General features: G+C 45.3%; 2 protein-coding genes across 2 annotated transcripts in view; both read right to left on the reverse strand.

Moving 5' to 3' along the window:
* The window catches only part of LOC115541793 (ribose-phosphate pyrophosphokinase 2), a 71,059-nt gene extending 66,122 nt beyond the window's left edge, over positions 1-4,937 (reverse strand). Inside the window, exon 1 of the mRNA XM_030353633.1 lies at positions 4,618-4,937. Within this exon, the coding sequence (XP_030209493.1) occupies positions 4,618-4,739 (122 nt within the window). The 5' untranslated portion in view covers positions 4,740-4,937. The remainder of the gene's footprint in view (positions 1-4,617) is intronic.
* Positions 4,938-8,308: 3,371 nt separating this feature from the next.
* Positions 8,309-22,551, reverse strand: part of LOC115541792 (histone deacetylase 4-like) — a 165,447-nt gene continuing 151,204 nt past the window's right edge. The window contains 6 exon segments of the mRNA XM_030353632.1: positions 8,309-9,780; positions 11,137-11,281; positions 12,647-12,731; positions 13,116-13,249; positions 20,655-20,773; positions 21,351-21,448. Of these exon segments, the coding sequence (XP_030209492.1) occupies positions 9,741-9,780; positions 11,137-11,281; positions 12,647-12,731; positions 13,116-13,249; positions 20,655-20,773; positions 21,351-21,448 (621 nt within the window). The 3' untranslated portion in view covers positions 8,309-9,740.

Below are 22,551 nucleotides of genomic sequence, written 5' to 3' on the forward strand. Positions count from 1 at the left end.
CCCCAATTTACCCTCCCGGACCCTGCACACACTGGTGGTTTATTGGGTTTCATTCTGTTGTAAATGCGACGGCTCCGCTGTTCCAGGGATGGGGGGAACAGCGGATCTCCACAGAGATAACGCAGCGATATGATCATGAGCAGTTGACTTCTAACTTGATAAAGTGAAATGTGAGAGAGAAGGTGATGCAGTCGTATTAAACAAAGACGTTGAACGATGGTGCGATCTACGAGAGAGACGCAAATTATTCTAACACCCGTTCGTCCGGGGTTCAATCCCCACCTAATCAGTGTTTTAGGAAGGAATACTGGAGAAATAAAAAAAAAAACTTTTCATGTAATTTATTTTCCATTTCTTTGAATATTCTAAATTGACTGACCATAGTATTTTTTCTCAACAGAAGTGGTCAGTGGTGAGTTTCTTGGCTGCCTGCCGCGAAACTCACCTGAATGGAATTTATGTGCAATTTTCCATGCAGTGTCTTTTTTCATTGTGACAAAGGCTTATCAGTAACATTAATATTAACATTAACTTTACCATGAGTTTTTGCAAGGTGTATTTGTGTTATAGGGATATTGTAAGACATTTATTATATAAAAAGTAAATTGTTAGGCCTAATTTCTCTGATATAAAGGAAATTACAAAAATAAGCCAACATCAAGAATTAAATGACGTACCCAGGACGCGAACTCGGGTTGCCCGTATTGCAGGGTAGATGCTAAACCACTCAGCCAACTGCTGGTTAACAAATTTGATGTAATACATGGGATTTGATGTCTCAGCCACACCCACGTCTATTGTCTATGCTAGGGTACTTATCTATTCATTCAAAAATAATGTAACAATTTGCATTTGATAGTAGCAAATTATCTATTGCAGTGGTTTTCAAACTGTGGGGGGCGCCAGGGTTCTTTATTTCTCGCGCGACTTGATGGAAAAAAAAAAATAAATAAATAAAAAAAAAATAAACCCGAAAACCTGAAAGTCGATGATTCAAATCATCAATCGTACTTCAACTGTAGAAGTAACCTAACTAAATCAATTTTCAACCGTTTATCTTCGTGCAAACCATCTAACAAACCTACACACTTGTATCTTCAATAATATCTAAACAGAATTTCGATATCATTTAAAATGTCTTCAGAATCACAGTTTTAGTTTCATTACGCTTCGTTTTCAGCTGTTTTCATTGAAGACGTCAGCCCATTCTGATACACCTACTTCTAGACATCGTAACTCATTCATTTTTCAACCGTTTACCATCGTACAAACCATTGAACAAATCTACACACTTGTATTTTCAATACTATCCAAACGGAATTTTGATAGCATTTATACTTTTTTCAGAATCACAGTTTTAGTTTCAAACCGGCATCGTTTTCAGTTGCTTATAATAATTTAGGTCACCATAGCAACGCCGGTAAACAAACCCCGCCGAATAGTCGAATCTCTGGACTAAAAAAGCAGATCTGATTCGACTCTGAAAATTCAGAGTCGCGGACCCTGAATGAATCTGTGTAAACTGGCAGTTTACACAGATTAAGATGTTCAAATGTATTTAAAGGTTAAGCTAAAACATGCTTAGATAAAGTTGTTAAATTGTGTTAAGAAATGTGTTTAAAAACGCAGAAAGATGTTATGTTTCAGAAATATGTTTAAAAAATATGTTTCAAATGTTTTAAAATTATGATCAGAGGAGATGTTTAAATGTGTAAAATAATTGAGATAGCTTTCAAAACACAGGTCTTTAGAACATTTCTTTTTTGGGGGTGGGGGCTCAGCTGAATTTTGTTCTCTGAGGGGGGGCTCACTCTCTCACACTTTGAAAACCCCTGATCTATTGCAATAGTTTGAACAGTGTGTCCACTCATTTTTATATCCTTCTATATTTTTATATCCTTTTATTTATTTTGTAATTATATTAAATAAATAATATATAAACTTTGATTCATAATTTTTTTAATGTCTCGTGGTCGACGTATTGGCCACGTCTGTCTGTCTCTCTGTCTGTGCATCTACCTATAGATATCAATCTTATTCACTTCAGAATGTCCCCTTGCGACCTCTGCTGACAAAGAAAGAGCATTGCATCCTTGGAAAAAAAACAATTACATAGGAACACATAAAAAAATTCTCCATAATAGCCTTCCCCGTCTGTTTTTTTTTTTTTTTAACACAGGGTGGTACAACAGACATATTTAGGAAAAGTCAAGAAAGTAGGGATTTGGAACGTGATCGAGTGCAAAGATATATTTTATTTTAACTCACAGGGGTAATTTGACCCCTTCGACGGCTGTTCTAGTGTTAAGGAGGTTGAATAGCCCTGCTTTAAACCAACTAATATTTTGTACCACAAAGTGCGGCAACGTCTAGTCGCCAACACCCTGAAAACAAGCAGCTGATTTCCATGGCATGGAAGTGACCAACAGAAAATCAGACCTGTATAGGTTTTGACGATGACGAGAGGTCCGATGGCTCGATCTGACGGTATTTTGGGAAAATACATCTAATCTTCAAGTCTACCTTGGATGTTGCATTAGGGAGATAGAATAAAAAGGAAAACTCTCCACGGTGCAACACAGGACGGACGCCCGCCACAACATGTTTGGAACATTCCAGAGACGGGGGGAGAAGGCTTCAGCTCATGTGACCACTGGCCTGGAGGCTCCGTTGTGTAAATTAAAAACCTGAGACTGCGGCCCCTCGCACAAGGCCCCAGTCACACAACTGGAGACTAGGATGCATCTGTAAACACAAGCCAGGACCCCACATAGTACCAACGACTAGAAGAAATGCTAATAAAACCAAGGAATGTCAATGCGGACTGAGATGCAGTTTCACAATCAGTGTTCATTATAAATAGCACATAAAGGCTTAGTTATCAAATCCATGAGTTTAGATTAAACGAGTCATCTTAATCCGGCCATCTGCCAGGCCATACAGTACACTACACAGACACAGCAATGTTGCATCAATACACATAGTGTGTGAAATGCTTCGCCCCCTTGTGATTCCCATGGGACAAGTACTTTTCGATTGTTGCACTATTGCATTTTTCCTTGGGAGCCAAATGTCAACTGCTAAAAGAATGTGTACAGTTTTGAGAACACAACTGATTAGCCTGTGTTTACTTTAATTTCGTAGGGTTGAGAAAATAATCAGAGCCCCGTTGCTGTACACTCTTAGTTGAAGATTTACACACTGAAAAGTCATTGTAAAGAATTTTCCCTCCGCATAAAGTTGCCTTTGAAGGACCCCTTATGATTTTTATGTTAAGATATTAATCTGAAAAACTGAAAAGATTGTAGATTAGTGTTACTCTACAAGAAAATGAACTAATCGAACAAGAGTTATAGAAATTGCACTTACATCGCTACACTTTGTAGATGTAAACTATGGTAACATTTTTGTATTGTGCAATTGCCATATTTTAATAAAACATTGGCATTACACCCAAATACATCAATATAGTCTAGTTAATGCTCAGATCGAATAAGGCGAAAAGCCAGCGTTTCAACAAGTCTGTAAAAACCAAACATGGTAAAAAACCAAAAGCCCCCACTTCTACTGGAATAAAATGATGACAGCAACACTCGCCACGTTCCGCTTCCCGACACGCAGAGCTCTTCTTGGCCCTCACACACTAACGAACATCATGTACTACTGGGCTCATATTAGGTTCATGTGACTCTGCTCCTCTGAGCGGGGGACTGGCTCCTGCCTCTGAGTGTGTGTTCCTACACGTCCTGTGCCCTGGTACGCATGGGGTAGTCTTCGCTCCTACAGGTCGCTCATGAAGGGGGCTTAAAGCAGACCCCGTTTCTCCAGAAAGACGAACCGTGTTAATTAACAATTTTACTGCACACAGACACACTAGCAACTCAACATAAGGCCACCATCAGCAGGAGAGGGGATAACACGCATCAGACACAGGTTCATCAATGACAGATGACCTGGCCGGCCCGTCTGTCTGTACAGGGCGGGCCTGAGTCCGCCTATGAACCGGGCTGAACCGGTGGACTCGTTAGATTGGGCCAGTGAGTGGGCCAGTGAGTGGTGGGTCTTCTTTCTCACGACGATAATTAGTTTATTTGTAAATGATGGATTGAATTACTTAATTAAACCGTTGTGGCGGTTATGATAGCCGTCCGAAACCCAGCTGGTCACGCTGGACTAAACGCCAGGAACCAGTTCCGTCCCGGATACTTTGTAACTTTGTTTCAGGTAACGGTTAAATCAGTAGATCCAAAAAAATATATCATGCATCTTGAAACGACATGTATATGATTGGACTTGGCTGTAGGGGCCAGTGCAGTGAGTAACGTGTCGTCTGGGCCCTGCATGAACCTGCCGCCCGCTAGCACTCCGCAAGTAGCTCCCCGTGTTTACTAGTGGTTAGCGGTCCGCCGTTAGCCTGTTAGCTCCCCGTGTTTACTAGCGGCTAGCGGGTCACGTGTCTCCGCTGCCTATGCGCTAAACTATTGTTAGCTTTGAAGCTAACCAACGCACATGGGACACACACCACCTACACACCATATCACAATCATGAGTCCACAACCACATGACACCCACACCCACACAACCCGACCGTGTCGCACTGTGAGAAGCGGGGCTCACCACGTCTCCTGGTTGCTGAACTTCTTGGTGATGACTTTGCCCAGCTCCAGCCCCAGTCTGTCGGCCACCTTCTGCGACAGGTCGTGGTGAGAGCTCCCGCTAAAAAGCACGATGTTGGGCATGGCGCCAACGGGACAGAACACACTTCTACGGTGATTAAAAGAAAAGAGGGTCCAGACCGGGGTGGCTCTTCTTCTTCCACGACCCCCGCAGTGAAGGGTCAGATAAGAGTGAAAGGTAGGGCTAGTGTCGCGGACTTCGCATGGCGGTGGCACGAGTGACAAGTTTGTGTTTGCTCGATAAATGGAAGTGGAAGTGGCCTCACGTGATTGGCTTGCTTGAGGTTCCAGGACACCGCCCACCATTTCCGTTTAGAGGACACGCCCCCGGACGGGTTCCTAAGGGGCGCGCTCTGACTTGCACAGCTGATCACGAGATCGCAGGTTGCTTTCTTGTGATCAGGAGAGCAGTTTTAGCAGAATACCCCTCGAGGAACGAGTTAGTTCATTATGATGTATAATTACCAGGGCCTGATCACCACCGAGTCCACATGCAGTGTAGGCGGAACTCAGTGGTGGAACGAGCTCCTTGACGTTCTCAGGACCGCAGAGTCGCTCACTATCTTCCGAAAAAGACTCAAGACTCACCTGTTCAGAGTCCACCTCGACTCTGCATAGCCACCCTCCCACTTCTGGCCACCATTGTACACTGTATTGTATTTTGTTGTATTGTATTGTATTATAGTACTTAACTGTGTAGCAACTGCAGTAGCTGCTATCATTGCTGTAACACGAGGAAATGGTTAGCCTAGCGATTGATGTACTTGCACTTGGTTCTATGAACATCCTTTCTGTACCGACAGCGATATATTGTTGCACTTCTTATGACAAATGTACTTATTGTAAGTCCCTTTGGATAAAAGCGTCTGCTAAATGCCCTAAATGTAAATGAAAGTGTAGGGCCTGATCACCACTGAGACCACATGCAGTGTATAACCAGGGCCTGATCACCACTGAGTCCACCATGGACCTGCCGTACACATGCTTATAATTATAATAGTTAATTAGGACACACACATAATTGTACATACATTGTACATGCATATGTATAATATTTACACATAATATGTATAGTGTACATGTGTATCATTGTACATACATACATAATTGTACATACACACGGATTTCCTAAAGAAGGACATTTACTTCCAGTGAAAACGTATTTGTATTTTTTCCTTTTCCATCAAATTAAATCAGTTGGCTGGCCATGGTAAGTCGTTTAGTTATTTTACTTCGGTTCACGATCCTCGTAAGAGCCGACCCCGATTATCTTGGTGGTGTGGAACATAAACTAGACAGCAACAGGAGCATCTCTGTAGACTATGTACCACTCAAAACCTCCGTAAATAGAACTCCCTATGTTAATTCTTAATTAAATCAAACACATAATTTCAAGAAAAAAAATACCAAACAATGATCAAATACTCCCATCATCTTTCGGAAATATATTTTATAGATGAAGGGATTAAATGTCCGAAGCGTAGGTCCCAAAGAATGTTAACTTTTTTTTAATCAATACAGAGACAAACAACAAACTAAAAAAACATTATTTTCCATTTACATGAAAACCAAGAATAACTCTTGAGCCACAGTGGTATTTAGATAGAACTGGCCGAGGCGGTCGTCGACAGTTGACAACCGAGATGCCCAGTTTCTGAACTTTCTCCTCCTCTTTCTCTCTCCCTCTCCCTCTCCCCTTGTCTCTCCCTCTCTCTCTGTCTCTCCTTCTCTCTCTCTGTCTCTCCCTCTGTCCCCCTCTCTCTCTCTCTCTCTCTCTCTCTCTCTCTCTCTCTCTCTCTCTCTCTCTCTCTCTCTCTCTCTCTCTCTCTCTCTCTCTCTCTCTCTCTCTCTCTCTCTCTCTCTCTCTCTCTCTCTCTCTCCCCCCCCCCCCCAGGGGTTAACTTAGTGCCGGGCCCGGTGTAAAATGCCAGAGGAACATTCTTCGGGAGAGTCCACGACTGAGAAGGCAGAGCAAAAGTCTCTTAAATACATTTTCTGATTTGTCCATAAATTGTTGTCTCAGTGCTGGATTCTACAATATCAAATGTTTTTTTCTTCTTCTTTTCTTTATCTTTGTTAGTCGTGTTGGACAAAGTTAGTTTTTCAGAATTCTGTTGCACAGCGAGGAAGGCGGAGTCGGCCCCGTTTCCCATGGATACTTGATTGCCATGGGAGACTGGATTCCCGCCCCCCTCCTCCGCCCAGTGTTCTTCTTCTATTGTGCAAATACAACATTATTATCGTTACATAGACAAGCAGGCATGCTGACGCACAAACCATGCAAAGAGTTAAAGTTGGCGCGAGTAGACAGCAGAAACCAAAAAAAACGTCCTACGAAAGGCTAAAATAAAGCAAAGAAATAACGCTAACAACAACAAAGTTAAGCCAAATCAAACTAACAGTTGGAATGTTTTGTTAAGAAATTAACAACAACAAACGAAAAATGTACTCTACGACCACATTAACATGATGGTTGCTATTAATCGTTACCGTTTTTGTGAAAAATCGAAAAGTAGATTTGTTATAAAAAGTAAGCTGGACCGTAGTGACAGTCTGAAGTAGCCCCCTCCCATTGTCTGACTGCACATATCCCGCTCCTTTAAATAAATGGTCATCAGGGTATCGTTACGTTGTGGGTTTATTTCCCGTAACTAGCCAAGTGCAATCCGTTTTCCCACGACACAATGCTGGCCCTTCCGATGGCTGATAACATTGCGTCATGCGGATTGGCAACAGATAGATCAAATGTAAAAAAAAATCAGAAGTGTTTAAATTAAACTCAACTCTTATACTCTTGAAATAAAATAGTGCAGTCAATGACTTGAGTGCCGAGGTCATTGTTCACTAACATTACGACAAGCCGACCTTTTCAGAAAAACTAGAGGTTTTCTTCAAATAAACGTTCTACTAAGAGGCCAACGTCGTACAGCAAGGTTTATAAATACACACAAGACTGGGACCCACAGCCGGGAGGAGGCCCGAGGAACGACGAGGGGGGATAGGAGCAGGGGTGTCCCTTCTCTATGAAAGTAAAAGAGAGAGAGGAAGAGGGAGGGAGAGAAAAAGAGGGGGAGAGAAAGAGGGAGAGAGAGGGGAAGACTGATAGACAGAAAGAGATAGAGAGACGACAAGAAAGAGAGATGTAGGAGAAAGATGGATGTACAGAAACGAAGATGGATAGAACGGATAGAACTCAGAAAGAAGGAAAAAATGAATGAAAAATTAGTAAACGACTAATAAAGTAACGACAGCACTGGTTGCGATTCCCTTGCCCATCCAGAAAAAAAGGACAGGTCACGGGTTGAATGACATGAAAAAAGTTAGAAAAATATACATCAAATAAAAATGGACACATTTACAACACACATTTGATATGGAAATAACAAAAACAGCACCAAATCGGTGAAAAATAAACAACAATGGTAGACGTAAAAGTCTACAAACAGGCCACCATTAATGCTCTGCTCCGTAAAACATATTGAATTCGATGTACACGGCTGGACGTTGGGCCAGGGACCCAGGGGGTCGCAGCCAGGCGAGCAGCCAAGAGCTGCTTAGAAAGTAGTGATGGCTCCTCAAGTACAGGAACATGGTAGAGAGATGGTTCCTCAGTTAGGAGTGCTTGTCCACCAGTGTTTACTGCATGCTTTGGCTTCAGTGGCTTGGCTTTTTTTTTTTTGTGTGTTTGCGTTTTTGTTTTGGGATAACATTCAAAGAATCTTCAGGGAAAATATGGGGCCTTTCCGCCCCAATGCATGCTGGTAGGCTGATGGGTTGTGTTTTTCGTACGAAGCCATCAATCAGGAAGGGGGAGGGGTTTATAAAGGGCTGGGCTACATAGAAGGCTGAACTTTCATTTCCCTAAAATTTAGCATCAATCTAGCGTCTTCCAGCGAGTGACCTGTCAACCCCTTTTTATTCCCTCCCGCCACTGAAGCCTGCCTCTACTCTCCTTAAGCAATGAGTGTCTTCTCATTTTTCTCACAGAAAAAGATTCATTCCAAGGGAAAGAAAAAATCCAAACCAAAACCACACCCTCCACAGACCAAGTCCTTGAAAGAAGTAAATGTTCCACGTAAACATGCTGACCGCTCCTCTTGTCATCGTCTCATTCTGCGCTGCAGGGACCTGCATTCTTTAGCCACAGGGGCCACAAAACTAAGTAGTATCTTGTGACTTAAGGCAATCTTCTTTTCCTGAATCCACCGGATTTTCCTGAAACCCGGTGGATCTGCACCAAGGCACTCCTCCAGTCCGTCAGTATCGGACCGATCGCGTCCGGGACCCGCACGCCGGTCCCCTGCGTCTATGGCCCCGACCGTCGTCCAGGGCAACAGCTCATCCAATGGCGGCGGTTGCTATGGGGACGGTGCGGTGCGGCGGCGGCGGCGGCGCCGGGACCCGTCTCAAAGTCCACAGTGAACGCATCTCGTTACAGAATGCCGACGAGCCCCCAGGCCGGTCGTCGTGGGCGCAGCGGCTGGGGGATTGTTTTTGTAGGCAAAATTTGTTGAGAAAATAATGGTACAAATGAATCAAAGGACTGACCAACTGTGTTGGGCAGAGGGTTCCGGTGGCAATGGCCACACGTCCACTGTACTCTGCACCGTGAGAATTTTACAGCTCTCCTCCGCCGCCTCAAGACTTCAAATGGACTAGCACCCTAGCCTTCAGGCCGGGTCATGTCGCTAGCCACCGTCGCGAATGCTAACATGGTGGGGGGGGGGGGGGGGGGGGGGGGGGGGTTGCTAAGACTGGCACAAAATGTGTGTGACCAAGCGAGTGTTGCTAAGCAACACACGCAAGCTTCAGGATGTATTTTTTTGTTTCCTTTTATCGATTTTGAGTCTGCCATCTTCTGATTGGCTCCCTACTCGTGAGGCTGAGCCCGCCCATGCCCTCTCATTGGTTAGAGGGGCCGCCCATCGAGGTGACTGATGTGGCGGGCGGGGCTTATAGGCGCAAAATGAAGGTAACGGTCGAGGCACTTTCGAAAAAATCGAAGGAGGCGTTTCTCCAGAGCGACCGATGAGGGCGATGTAACACAGAGATGGCTCCCCTCTGCTACAGTGGTTCCCCCTCTTCCATTGGTTCCTCCTGTTGCCTAGGGGACAACAAAGAAAGGTGCATTTCAAAACACAAACGCAACATGACCCTATAACCTATAATCTTTCCTTTTGTCGTTCGCTAATTGATCGCTAAGAAAAGATAGCTCGCTAGCATTAGTTCAATGAAGCTAGCGGTAGCTAGAGATAAAGTCATCGCAGACTTTGAACCGATAATCAATATAAATAAGAGCAGACAGGGAGTGAGTGTCCAAAAGTGACCCTGCATTCCATATTTTTTAAACCAGTTGAAAGAGATTAGCTTAATCCTGTTTTAAAACAAACATGATTAAAACAAACTGTATAAAAGGGTTATTTAGAGTAATTTATGGTTAGGCAATCATCGTGTATTTTAGCATGAATGTACACTTGTAGTGTAGGCCTAATGTAGGCCACAAACCACAACCTTTACAATACAGTTTAAACAGAGGGTGATAACTTTACAGAGTAAATAAGTTATACCTTTCAAATGTATAAAACATACTTAATGTATGAACTAGGGCTGCAACTAACAATTATTTCAATAATCGATTAATCGTAGATTATTTTTTCGATTAATCGATGAATCTGGATACATCGATTACATTACTTCAAATTCACAGTGCAGACTGAAATGTAAAAACAACAGGTTATTGCTCCAATGTCCCTGAGCCATTTAAAGTAACATTAAATGATAAAAAAATCTATAAAAACATAACTGGAATAACACAAAAAAAACATACAATGTATTATATACATTTATGTATATATCTATAAAAATGAAAAGACTCCTTTCTTTTATAAAGTGCACAAAATGAGGTTTTTAGTTGTATAAGTCAAACCGGTAAAAGGGATTCTGTTAATTTTTGTTAGAAGACCAATCACAGCATGTCTCTGTCCGTCTCCGTACGCATCGACAGATAGTTAAAAAAAATTGGATACACCCGAGAGCTAAGGAGAGGGTCTCCGACAGGCTCTCCATCGACGGAGAGGGCTCTCCATGTCTACGTACAACACTTTACTGAGGACTATAAATCCACCTTTGAAGGGTCCATGCATGAAGCATGGACCTGTGGGCGTCGGCAGTTCCGCCCCTACGAGTGACGTATTAATTGCGCGACTCAACGAATCGATGACAGAATTAGTTGCCACCGCTTTTAGCAATCGATTTTTATCAATTTTATCGATTCGTTGTTGCAGCCCTAGTATGAACGAAAAGATTGCATATATAGATTTAATTGTTTTGTGTTCATTAATTCATGTTTCCATCGTCATCATCATCCTACTGATATTTTATTCACCAATATTTGTTCTCTTGTTTGTACATACACACTCTACTACAACTCCCACAATGCCGTGCAGCAGGGGGGCCTCACCTGTGCTCCATAGCGTTGCTATTGGCAACAGAGAGCGAGGCCATGGCGTGGACGGTCTCTGCCTCCTCCGAGTCGCCTCGCTTGGCCTCCAGCAGGGAGAGACCCAGCCTGGTTGCAGACCGCTGCACAGCACGCCAGTACTTACCTGGAGGGGGAGGGGGGGAGACAGAGAGGGAGGGGGAGGGAGGGAGGGGGAGAGAGAGGGAGGGAGAGAGAGGGAGGGAGAGAGAGAGAGAGGGAGTGAGAGAGAAAGAGAGAGAGAGACAGAGAGGGCAGAGGGAGAGAATGGAGATAGAGAGGTAGAGTTGGTGGGGGACAGATGGGTTCAGAGAGAGAGAGAGAGAGAGAGAGAGAGAGAGAGAGGATGTAGAGGTAGGGAAAGAGAGAGATTGATGTTTGGAGAAATTAGGGTGTTTCATCTTTATAATCATTTAGTGAATTCCAGTATCTTTCCAGCTGGTACAACCCTACACCACGACACCAGAGGGTCTTCGATCTAAGGACCCGAGAGACCATCCCAGTGTGAATTGAGGCCGGCCACACCCCCAGAACACATGGTGTGGTGATCCTGGCCTTCAAACAATAGGATCACCAATTCACACACAAGGGGGCAGTATAGCGTTTAAAACCCCAAAGCTAGTGAAGACGGGAGGAGTCTTTAAAAGGGTCCGCCCAGAGGAGTCTTCTGTGCTGCCCTCTCGCCCAGTGGAGGGCGAGAGACTCCTCTCTCTCTCTCCCCCCACTCCTCTCTCTCGCTCTGCCCCCACTCCTCTCTCTCCCCCAACTCCTCTACCTCTCCTCTCTCCCCCTCCTCTCTCTGCCCCCCGCAGGCTGTAGTGTGTGAGCCAAAACCCTGTCATGGTTCTGTGTTCCCTCATGCAGATATCACATAATGACCAGTAAACCTGCCCTGCGCATGTCTGTTGACGTGTGTGTGTGTGTCGCAAATGCTGTCATATGTATAAACGGTGTCGAAGTTTACAGCAGGAGATGCCCTGAGTGGACCTTTTCCCAAAACAGAGAAGAGAAGCCTTGTCGTATTCCTTGTATGCTATTTTGCAATACGCCTCTGAATGTGTGGAAATGTAAGCTGACACCAACCGTGAAAATCTTTGTTAAAGTCCCTCCCATTTTGCTTCAATGTGTCTCTTATTTTGTATTACTATCTCTTATTTTTCGCAGTGTCTCTTCATTTTTGGTTGCGTCTCTCTTTATTTTAGAGGCAACAACAACACAACAACAACACAATAAGAGACTACAGTTGTGTCTCTTATTATTGTGTAGTAGTGTCTTTTATTGTGTACTACTATGGTTTCTTATTTTGGACTAGTGTCTCCTATTGTGTAGTAGTGTCTCTTATTGTGTACAAAGATGGTGTGTTATTGTATGGTAGTGTCTCATATTTTGTAGTAGTTTCTCTTATTGTGTAGTAGTGACTCTTATTGTTTAGTTGGGTCTCTTAATGTGTAGTAGTGCGGTTAGGGGTGGTTCCAGCGGCGGTTGGACCTACTGTGCACCTCGATGACCTTCCCCAGGGATCGGACGGCGTTGGGGTTGGGCCGCTGCTCCAGGACCGCCTTGGGCAGCGGATCCAGCTGGGGACGGAAACACAAAAACAGTTGATGACCTCATTGTTCTTTATTAATAATTCAAAAGAAGGGAAATCGGGTTCTGTATTAAAAGCATTATACTTGTATTTTGATTTAAATTATTGTAATCATATAATATGCTATTAATCATCATTGGTGTTGCTGAATTTTCTCCATCCATTCCCAGGCCATGGGATGTAGTATTAGTTATTTTGCGTTTCTGTTGAAGTTCTAGTACTTTCCACCAGGGGTCAGTGTCACACCGGAGCAAAAGGGAGCCGAACCAGAATCAGCTCATTGATAACGATACACACAGGGGCCATTTTGCTCAAGGACCCTCTACAGAAGAGACTGCAGACGTGGGGAATCGAACCCGGAACCTTTTGTTACCTCCTGGCCCAGCAGGGCAGCCACACAAGCCTCCGAAGCGTCACAGATTGCGGTGAGGTCGTGACCCCCCTCCAACGCCAGAACCACCCTCCCCCCGGCGAGGGTCATCAGCTGACGGGTCAGGTGACCGAAACCTGGGGGAATAAGAGGGCATTAGAGAGAGCGAGAGAGAGAGAGAGAGAGAGAGAGAGAGAGAGAGAGAGAGAGAGAGAGAGAGAGAGAGTGAGATGGAGCAAGGGAGTAAGAGATAGAGTGGAGAGCGTGAGACAAGGAGAGAGGGAGGGAGAGTATGTGAGAGAGAGACAGAAAGAGAGCATCAAAGACAAATACATGCAGAGCACGATAGACGACAATAGCAATCTCAAAAGCTTTATTTACGCAGGTACTGTCATGGTCTGTCGTGTTTTGGTGTGTTTCCCTGTGTTTCCCTCCTGTGTTGATTACTGCTCCCTCCCCTAAAGTGTCTCAGCTGTTCCTCGTTGCGTGTCTTGTGTTTGTTACTTAAGCCCTTGTCTTTTCTTTGTTCCTCGTGCTGTCATTGTCGTTTGTTGGCCCTGCGTGTTCTCTGCGGTTACCTGTGTTCCATTTTTTTTTTTACCTTTATTTAACCAGGAAAGTCCCATTGAGATTAAAAACCTCTTTTTCAAGGGAGTCCTGGCCAAGAGGCAGCAACAAATAACATATGTACGCTCACAATATTACACACACAACATATAGACAGAAATTAAAATGATAAAAAACGGTTACAAGTAAATTAAAATTCATAAAAAACATCTACAAGTAAAAGAAGTGGTCTGAAATGCCCTCATCTTAGATTTAAAAGCGTTCAAAGAAATCATTTAGTTTAATTTAAAATCTTTTTGCAGCCAGTTCCATGTGGTGGGAGCAGAGTGGACGAATGCCCTTTTTCCTAATTCAGTGCGGGCAAATGGAACTGACAGAAGCATCTGATTGTTTGAAGGCAGACTGGAAGAAGCAACACTTTTCTGTGTGATTAAATTACAAATATATGATGGCAGTAGCCCAAGCATGGCCTTATAAATAAAAGTGCACCAATGTCCCAGCCTCCTGGTGGACAAAGAGGGCCAACCCACTCGAGAATACAATTCACAGTGATGGGTCAGGGCTCTACAGTTACTAATAAACCTCAGAGAAGCATGGTAAACAGCATCAATCTTACATAGACATTTAGCTGAGGCATTCATGTAAATCAAATCTCCATAATCTAAACTGGATAAAAACGTTGCAGTGACAAGCCGCTTTTTCGCCTCAAAAGAGAAACAAAATTTGTGCCTGAAGAAGAAGCCAAATTTAAGTTTCAATTTCTTCACAAGATTGTCAATGTGGGGTTTGAAGGAAAGGGAGTCATCAATCAAGACACCAAGATATTTATAGATATGAACCACCTCTATGAAATTTCCCTCAAGATTGGACACTGTGGGGACAGTTTGAGGTACTTTCTTAGAGTTTGAAAACAACATTTGTTTAGTTTTTTCAGTGTTGAGGACTAATTTTAGTTGCAGGAGTGTGTGCTGGACTACATCAAAAGCTTTCTGCAGAGATTCAACAGCTCTAGCAGGAGTTGATCCAAAACAGTAAATAATTGTGTCTTCTGCATACAAATGCATGTTAGAATCGGACACGTTTTTTCCCAAATCATTAATGTACATAATGAACAAGAGGGTCCTAATATTGCACCCTGTGGCACGCCCTTGTGGACACTCACAAATTCAGAACACAGACCATCATATTTAATACACTGAGTCCTGTCACTCAAATAATCTGAACCAGGAAACTACATGATTTGACAAACCCAAGCAAAAAAGCCAATGCTTTAAAACAGCATGGTCCACAGTGTCAAAAGCCTTTGACAGATCAATAAAAAGTGAAGCACAGTGCTGCTTCATATCAAGAGCAACTCATATATCATTGATCACTTTTGTAGCTGCAGTGATGGTACTGTGTTTTTTCCTGAAGCCTGATTGCAGTTTTGAGAGAAGATCATTGAATGTTAGAAACTCTTTTAACTGATCACACACAAAAGATTCAAGAATTTTTGACAAGGCACACAGATTTGATATTGGCCTGTAGTTGGTTAAAGGTCCCATGACATGAAAATCTCACTTTATGAGGTTTTCTAACATAAATATGAGTTCCCCTAGCCTGCCTATGGTCCCCTAGTGGCTAAAACTTGCGTTTGGTGTAAAACGAGCACTAGCTGTTCTGCTCGCCTTTGAAAAATCGGAGGCTCAAGTGCGCTGATTTGGAATGTCTGTATTTAGGACGTCACCAAGAATCTCAGCTACTCCCCTTACTCTGCCTGGCCCGCCCACAGACGTTGGCCCGCCAATGAGACTCGACCGTGCGAGCGCCACATGTGTGTGTGTGTGTGTGTGTGTGTGAATACACACACTGTAACGCAAGTGTTTCTTGTCAGTTCTTTGACGTGTCTTGTATTTCCACAACATGACTGTTGTGGGGGTTATCTGAGCCATGGTTGAGAAGGAATTGGGGGAAAGGAAATTTTCAGCCTTGACTCGCTGAAGTACATGAACTGCGACATGCCGCCGGTTGCCGCGAGGCACCATCGCCCGGCAGCGGGCAGCCGGCAGCAGGCAGCGCGCGGTTCAGTCGACTTCAGGTTGTGTGAAAGTGGAAGAACCAGAGACGTCGCAGAACCCGACAAAGTCGTTTGTGATTCATAATATCGTCTGGAGGCGCACACAGCTTTTGGCCGTGATAATATGTATTAAATGATACAGGTTTCTATGTATTATATTATATTATTTAGATATAGAGCTCCAGGACTGTAACGCAAGTGTTGTACACTTCCTTGTTATATGGATAACCGTTCTGCTTTTGGTGTTATGGCGCATAACACGTCAGACTTTCGTCTCTGGTATTTCTACAACGAGACTCGTATTGGGGGTTATCTCAGCCAATGTTGAGAATGAATTGGGGGGAAGGAACTTTGGCTTTGACTCCCTCAAGAACATGAACCACGACATGGAGGAGAAAGGGATTGTTGGCGGCGAATGTCTCCCGCTTGAGCCCCACTGAGGGACCACGGAGGTGCCTATAAGCGCTGCCCGGCAACGATCCCTTTCTCCTCCTTGTCACGGTTCAGTCTACTTCACATTGATGAGGACGTTGAAGAACCAGGAACGTCGGAGAACCCAAAGCGGTCGTTTGAGATTCATAATATCGGCTCACACAGCTTTTGGCCGTGATAATATATATTATATGATATAGATATCTATGTAGGCTATATGATAATATTTAGATATAGAGCTCCAGGACTTCCGTGTGTTCTAGAATATTTACAGAACACGGCTAAAGGCTGTGTGCGCCTCGCCATTGCGATACATCCACTGTAAACAGAGCGCATGGTACCGTGGCTGCAAGCTGCTCAGGGCCACACCCCCACCCTCCTCCTTGACCCGCCTCGCTCCTCCTCATTTGCATTATAGCTACAGACACCAAAACAGCGCATTTGGGGGAGGAAGCTCAATGTGCGACTGGCTCGGAGTTGCTGTAACTCTGCACCACGGCTGAATTTCGGGAACGTCTTTGAATACTGTGTTAGTTGCCCACTAATACCTATATTAAAGAATACATAAAATAGCATGTCATGGGACCTTTAAAGCTGCTGGATCACCTTCTTTTAATAAGGGGGTAACATAGCTGAGTTCCAAACAGATGGAATTTCTTTGTTTTCAATTGAGAGATTAAAAAGAATTGTAAGAGGCTGTGCTACAAAATCAGCTGCTATTTTTAAAAAGTAGGGCTCTATTGAATCAGGTCCAGGGGATTTTCTGCTATCCAACGTTTTGAGGGCTTGATGCACTTGCTGCACAGTAAAAGGTAAGAAATTAAAGGGTTCTCCTGAAAACCTTGGAGCTTCTGTGCAGGGAGACACAGGGGCAGCTCCCGTAGAATCAAACAAAGAACCAGATGATACAAAATGATTGTTAAAACTATTTAGAACCTCAGTTCTATCATAGACTGGGACCGAGTCTTTTAGAACAAATATCGGAAGAGCCGGAGGACTTTTACTTACAGATATAGATTTAATTACTTTCCAAAATTTCTGTGGATTATTAAGGTTCTCAGTTGTGACAGATAAATAATATTCAGATTTAGCCTTTTTAATAAGAGTAGTGCATTTTATCCTTAGTTGCCTGAAAATAGACCAGTCAGAGGCAAAATCACTTTTTCTGGCTTTGGCCCATGCCACATTACGTCGATAGATGGTATCTGACAACTCTGGGGAAAACCAGGGATTATCTCGTCCCTTAACCCTGAATTTCCTGATGGGGGCATGTTTATTTACAATTTTCACAAAGTGTCCCTTAAAGAATGTCCAAGCTAACTCCACGTCCGGCAAAAGACCTATGTGTCCCCAATTTAACATTTGTGAGAATTAGATCAATCAAAGTGGACTTTTCAGAATTTTTAAGATTTGGCCTTGTAGGTAGGTTGACCAGCTGGATAAGATTAATAGAGTCACAGAAAGATTTAAATTCATCCGAAACTGCATTTAGCCAATCCCAATTCAGATCTCCAGCCATTAAAAGCTCATTATAATTTAATTTGGACAAAAGATGCTGCAATGACGATAATGCCTCCTTTGTGGCAGATGGAGGCCTATAGCACCCGACAACAGTCATAGATCGGGACTTTGCTATTTCCACCTTCAATGCCAAAATTCTTATTGCTTAGAGATAGACTCAGACAGAACAATTTAAGCATCAAATCTTGATTTAACGAAAATGGCTACACCACCGCCTTTCTTGGGCCTATCACTACGATAAACATGTATCCGACAATGCTAATGTCTTCATTTGTAATAGATTTTGTCAGCCAAGTTTCTGAGATGACCACAATGTCTGCATCTGTTGAGTACAATCATCACTCCTCGTCTCACATTCGATTTTGAAGCAGTTTTTTCATGTGTTAAAGCCAGGCAATGCCTTTCCTTAAGGGAAAGAGTAAGATTATATAAAGTAAAAAAACGTAGAAGTTTAGGTAAGTCCCTAGGTGGGTCCGACCACAGGTTTGAGGCCCCAACCAAATCAGACTGTGGTTGCTGAAAATGCCCGGCAACATTAGCATTAGTGCCACTATAGTAAGTGTCTTGCTTGCTCAACACATAGCTAGTGGTACTTACCAAGGGGCAATTCCTTGGAGTCAGGTCCCAAAATGTCAACAAACATACTAAAGTTAAGAAAAATGCCATCGTCTTTAAATTACTGAGTTTACTATGCTAGCTGCTGCTGCTGGGGCCTTGAGATCTTAGCAGGGCTGCTGCTGCTGGGGCCTTGAGATGTTAGCAAGGCTGCTGCTGCTGGGGGCTTGAGATGTTAGCAAGGCTGCTGCTGCTGGGGCCTTGAGGTGTTAGCAAGGCTGCTACTGCTGCTGCTGGGGCCTTGATGTGTTAGCAAGGCTGCTACTGCTGCTGAGGCCTTGGGAGTTGGCAAGGCTGCTACTGCTGCTGCTTCTGAGGCCTTGAGAGTTAGCAAGGCTGCTACTGCTGCTGCTGAGGCCTTGGGAGTTAGGAAGGCTGCTACTGCTGCCTTTGTTCTAGCCCTTCAGAGTCCAGGTAGTCCGCATTCATTTCATGTGATGAATGATAATATCCTTAAATCCAGTGTGCTCAATGAGTAGCAGAAACAAAATAGCGCAAAAAATGAACACAGACAGAGAGACAAACTCACAAACTCACATACAACCTAACATGCTGCCATCTTGGATTCTGTGGATTCTTGCCCCTTGCCTTAGCCTTTTGGCGGAAATAAAGTGCAGTTTTCCCTAAACCGTCTACATCTGGGTCCTACCTGCCTGCCTGTACCCACAACTCCTAACAGAATGACAGCACCAAGATTGGACCCAGCGGACGCTCTATTTTTCTGTTAGTTGGAGGATTTGTTAGTGTCGATAATCATAGCTTTGGATAGCTGGGAGAACATTCCCAGCAGGAAGGAGCAGGAGGCTGTGTTGGGGCGTACGTGCAGGGCTGTTGCGTCAAGGCCCGAGTTGGAGGACGCCTTACCCGAGTGGGCAGTCGAGCTGCTCAACCCCACAACATTTTGGCCGGAGAGCTACATGCCACTGCCACCGGACTTTGGTGACCGGCCTAAGCCTCCACGCTCCTGCTCTCAGCCTCTGCCCCTGGTCCCCAGCTACCAGCCTCTGCCCCCGGTTCCCCGCTACCAGCCTCTGCCCCCGGTCCCCAGCTACCAGCCTCTACCCCTGGTTCCCCGCTACCAGCCTCTGCCCCGCTCCCCAGCTACCAGCCTCTGCCCCCGGTCCCCAGCTACCAGCCTCCTCCCTTACGGACAATCAGAGTGGGTGTGGTGAGTTTGGGGTACCAGCCGGTTCCTCCTGGCACTCCAGCTCCCGCACTGACTCCGGTCCCCGAGCCCTGTCCGGTTCCTTCCCCCGGTCCCCTGTTCGCCTTCCAGAGAGGACCCGCCCCCTGCTCCTTCCAGAGGGGGACCGGCTTCTTCGCCTGTCTGAGGAGGTCCGCCCTGCGCTCCTGCCTGAGGAGGTCCGCCCTGCGCTCCTGCCTGAGGAGGTCCGCCCTGCGCTCCTGCCTGAGGAGGTCCGCCCTCTGCTCCTGCCGGAGGGGGCCCGCCCTCCAGACCGTCAAGGGGAGGCACGCCCTCCGCTCCTGCCTGAGGGGGCCCGCCCTCTGCTCCTTCCAGAGGGGGCCCGCCCCCTTCTCCTTCCAGAGGGGGACCGGCCTCTGCTCCTGCCGGAGGGGGCCCGCCCTCCAGACCGTCCAGGGGAGGCACGCCCTCCGCTCCTGCCTGTGGGGGCCCTCCCTCCACTCCTTCTCGAGGGGGGTCCCTCTTCAAGGTCTTCCAGAGGGGTCCCGCCTTCCAAACCTTTTGGAAAGGGCACGCCCTCTTCTCTAAAGGGGACACGCCCTCTACCTCGCCTTCCTCCTGAGGGGAACCGCCCTCTACCTTGCCTTCCTGAGGGGTCCCGCCTTCCAGAGGGGGTCCGCCCTCTACCTCGCCTTCCTCCAGAGGGGACCAGCCTTCTACCTTGCCTTCCTGAGGAGTCCCGCCTTCCAGAGGGGGTCCGCCCTCTACCTGGCCTTCCTCCAGAGGGGACCCGCCCTCTACCTGGCCTTCCTCCAGAGGGGACCCGCCCTCTACCTCGCCTTCCTCCAGAGGGGACCCGCCCTCTACCTCGCCTTCTTCCTGTGGGGACCCGCCCTCTACCTCGCCTTCGCCGGCCTCCTGTTTTCCCTTGCTCCTTGCCTTAGCCTTTTGGCGGAAATAGAGTGCAGTTTTCCCTAAACCGTCTGCATCTGGGTCCTACCTGTCTGCCCCCACAACCCCTAACAGGTACAAATTGTTGACTAAGGCGGTCCACCACTGGTTGCTCTGCCCTCTCTCCAGTGGTTGATCTGCACTAGCAAGTGCAGCGCTGTTACAGCTGGGATGGACTGAATGTATCAGTGAACCCTGCAGGAGCCGCCCACCACCCCTTTCTCCACGGAGCTGTTGCTGGGCAGGTTCAACTCACATTTGGAGGTGAGCATGTAGCCCCCCAGCGGAGGGGGATGTCCCTCCACAGCGTCGAAGCCCGACGAGATGAGCACCACATCGGGGGAGAACTCACTGGCGATGGGCATCACCACCGTCCTAAGGACCATAGAGGAAGTGATGTAACGGAGAGAGGAAGTGATGTCACAGAGAGAGAAGAGGAGGGGTGGCATTGAGAGAGAGAGAGGAGTGATGTCATAGGGAGAGAGTGGGGAAGTGATGTCATGGAGAGAGAGAAGTGATCTCACGAGATAGAGGAGAAGTGATATCATAGAGCGAGTGGAGAAGTGATCTCACGAGACAGAGGAGAAGTGATATCATAGAGCGAGTGGAGAAGTGATCTCACGAGACAGAGGAGAAGTGATATCATAGAGCGAGAGGAGAAGTGATGACATGGAGAGAGAAGGAGAAGTGATGTCATGTAGAGAAAGGAGAAGTGATGTCATTGAGAGAGGAGGAGAAGTGATGTCATGGTGGCAAGAGGGCAAGAAAAGGCGGTGGGTTGGGGGATGTGGATGAGCAATGTCACACTGTGTATTCAAATGTGTATGTGCTGTGATCAAGAACTGTTTTTATTGTAGATTTATTGCTCAATTAGAATTTTGTGTGTGTACATGTAAAGGTGTGCATAGGTGTGTGTGTGTGTGTTTGTGTCTCGTGTGAATAGGTGAGTTACCTGAAGGCAGCCAGGTACTCTGCGTCTCCCATGGGGGGGTCCAGACCCCCGGTAAATGCTACGTTGACGTTGAAACCCACCCCTGCACCACTGCCCACCTGCACAAACACACACGTATACGTGCACATTAGAAAACAAACTATGAAGACGCTGATTGACCAAAACAGATTCTTACATGCAAACCCACACACACACACACACACACACACACACAAACCAGCCCTTGGTTTGGGTTTCCTGGCAGACTCCCTCAGGTCCAGCCACTCACGCACGCACATTCACACTCGTGCGAACACACACGCGCGCGCACACACACACACACACACACACACACACACACACACACACACACACACACACACACACACACACACACACACACACACACACACACACACACACACACACACACATCTCTTTTCCGGAGTGCTTTGGTCAGGATTAGAGATGTGAACAAAATCTCTGATCTCTTTATTGAGGGATATCCCTTTGGATCTCTTCTACCAAGTCTCCCCATCTCTGTCTGTCTGTACCCTCTCTCTCTCTGTCTCTCTCTCTCTCTCTCTCTGCCTCACCTCATCGTAGAGCTGTGTTGAAAAAATCGATTTTCCGATTTTTTATCGATTCGCATATTAATGACCGATTATTGATTCGTACGTCCAAAGATCGATTTTTTTAATAATAAAAAAAAAAAAATTGAATTTTATAAGTTAAAAATGTATATTTAATATGTTCCTGGAAAATATTCATGGGATTCCCCTGTACACTTAGGGTGCTGCATATTCTTGAAAACAAATCTTGAGTGTGGTTTTAGAACAGATTTGAACATGCTCATATAGACGCCATTCAGTGCTTTTACAGTTTAAAATGTACTGTTCTTATGTTCGCACTTTAAAGAAAAATGCACAACGTTTACATTTTATACTTCCAGTTTCAGTACTTCTCAGTTTATTAAGTGTGAGCAGTTTTAAAATAAAAATGCTTTTGGTAGCAACCGCTTTTGAGTGAATTCCTAATTATTTTCAAGCATAATAATAATGCACTGGTTAGTGTCCCAGTAGGAATCCACTGTTGCAGGTATAGTCACCTCAATGATGTCCTCCATTTATTGTCCTGAATTATCTTTCTTGAAGGTAGATTGACCCTTAACCTTTTCATCAGTCTTCCAGCCATCAGTAACCAGTGGTGTATAAAGTACTCA

This window comes from Gadus morhua, chromosome 4 (assembly GCF_902167405.1).
Source record: "Gadus morhua chromosome 4, gadMor3.0, whole genome shotgun sequence".
In the NCBI taxonomy this organism is placed as follows: domain Eukaryota; kingdom Metazoa; phylum Chordata; class Actinopteri; order Gadiformes; family Gadidae; genus Gadus; species Gadus morhua.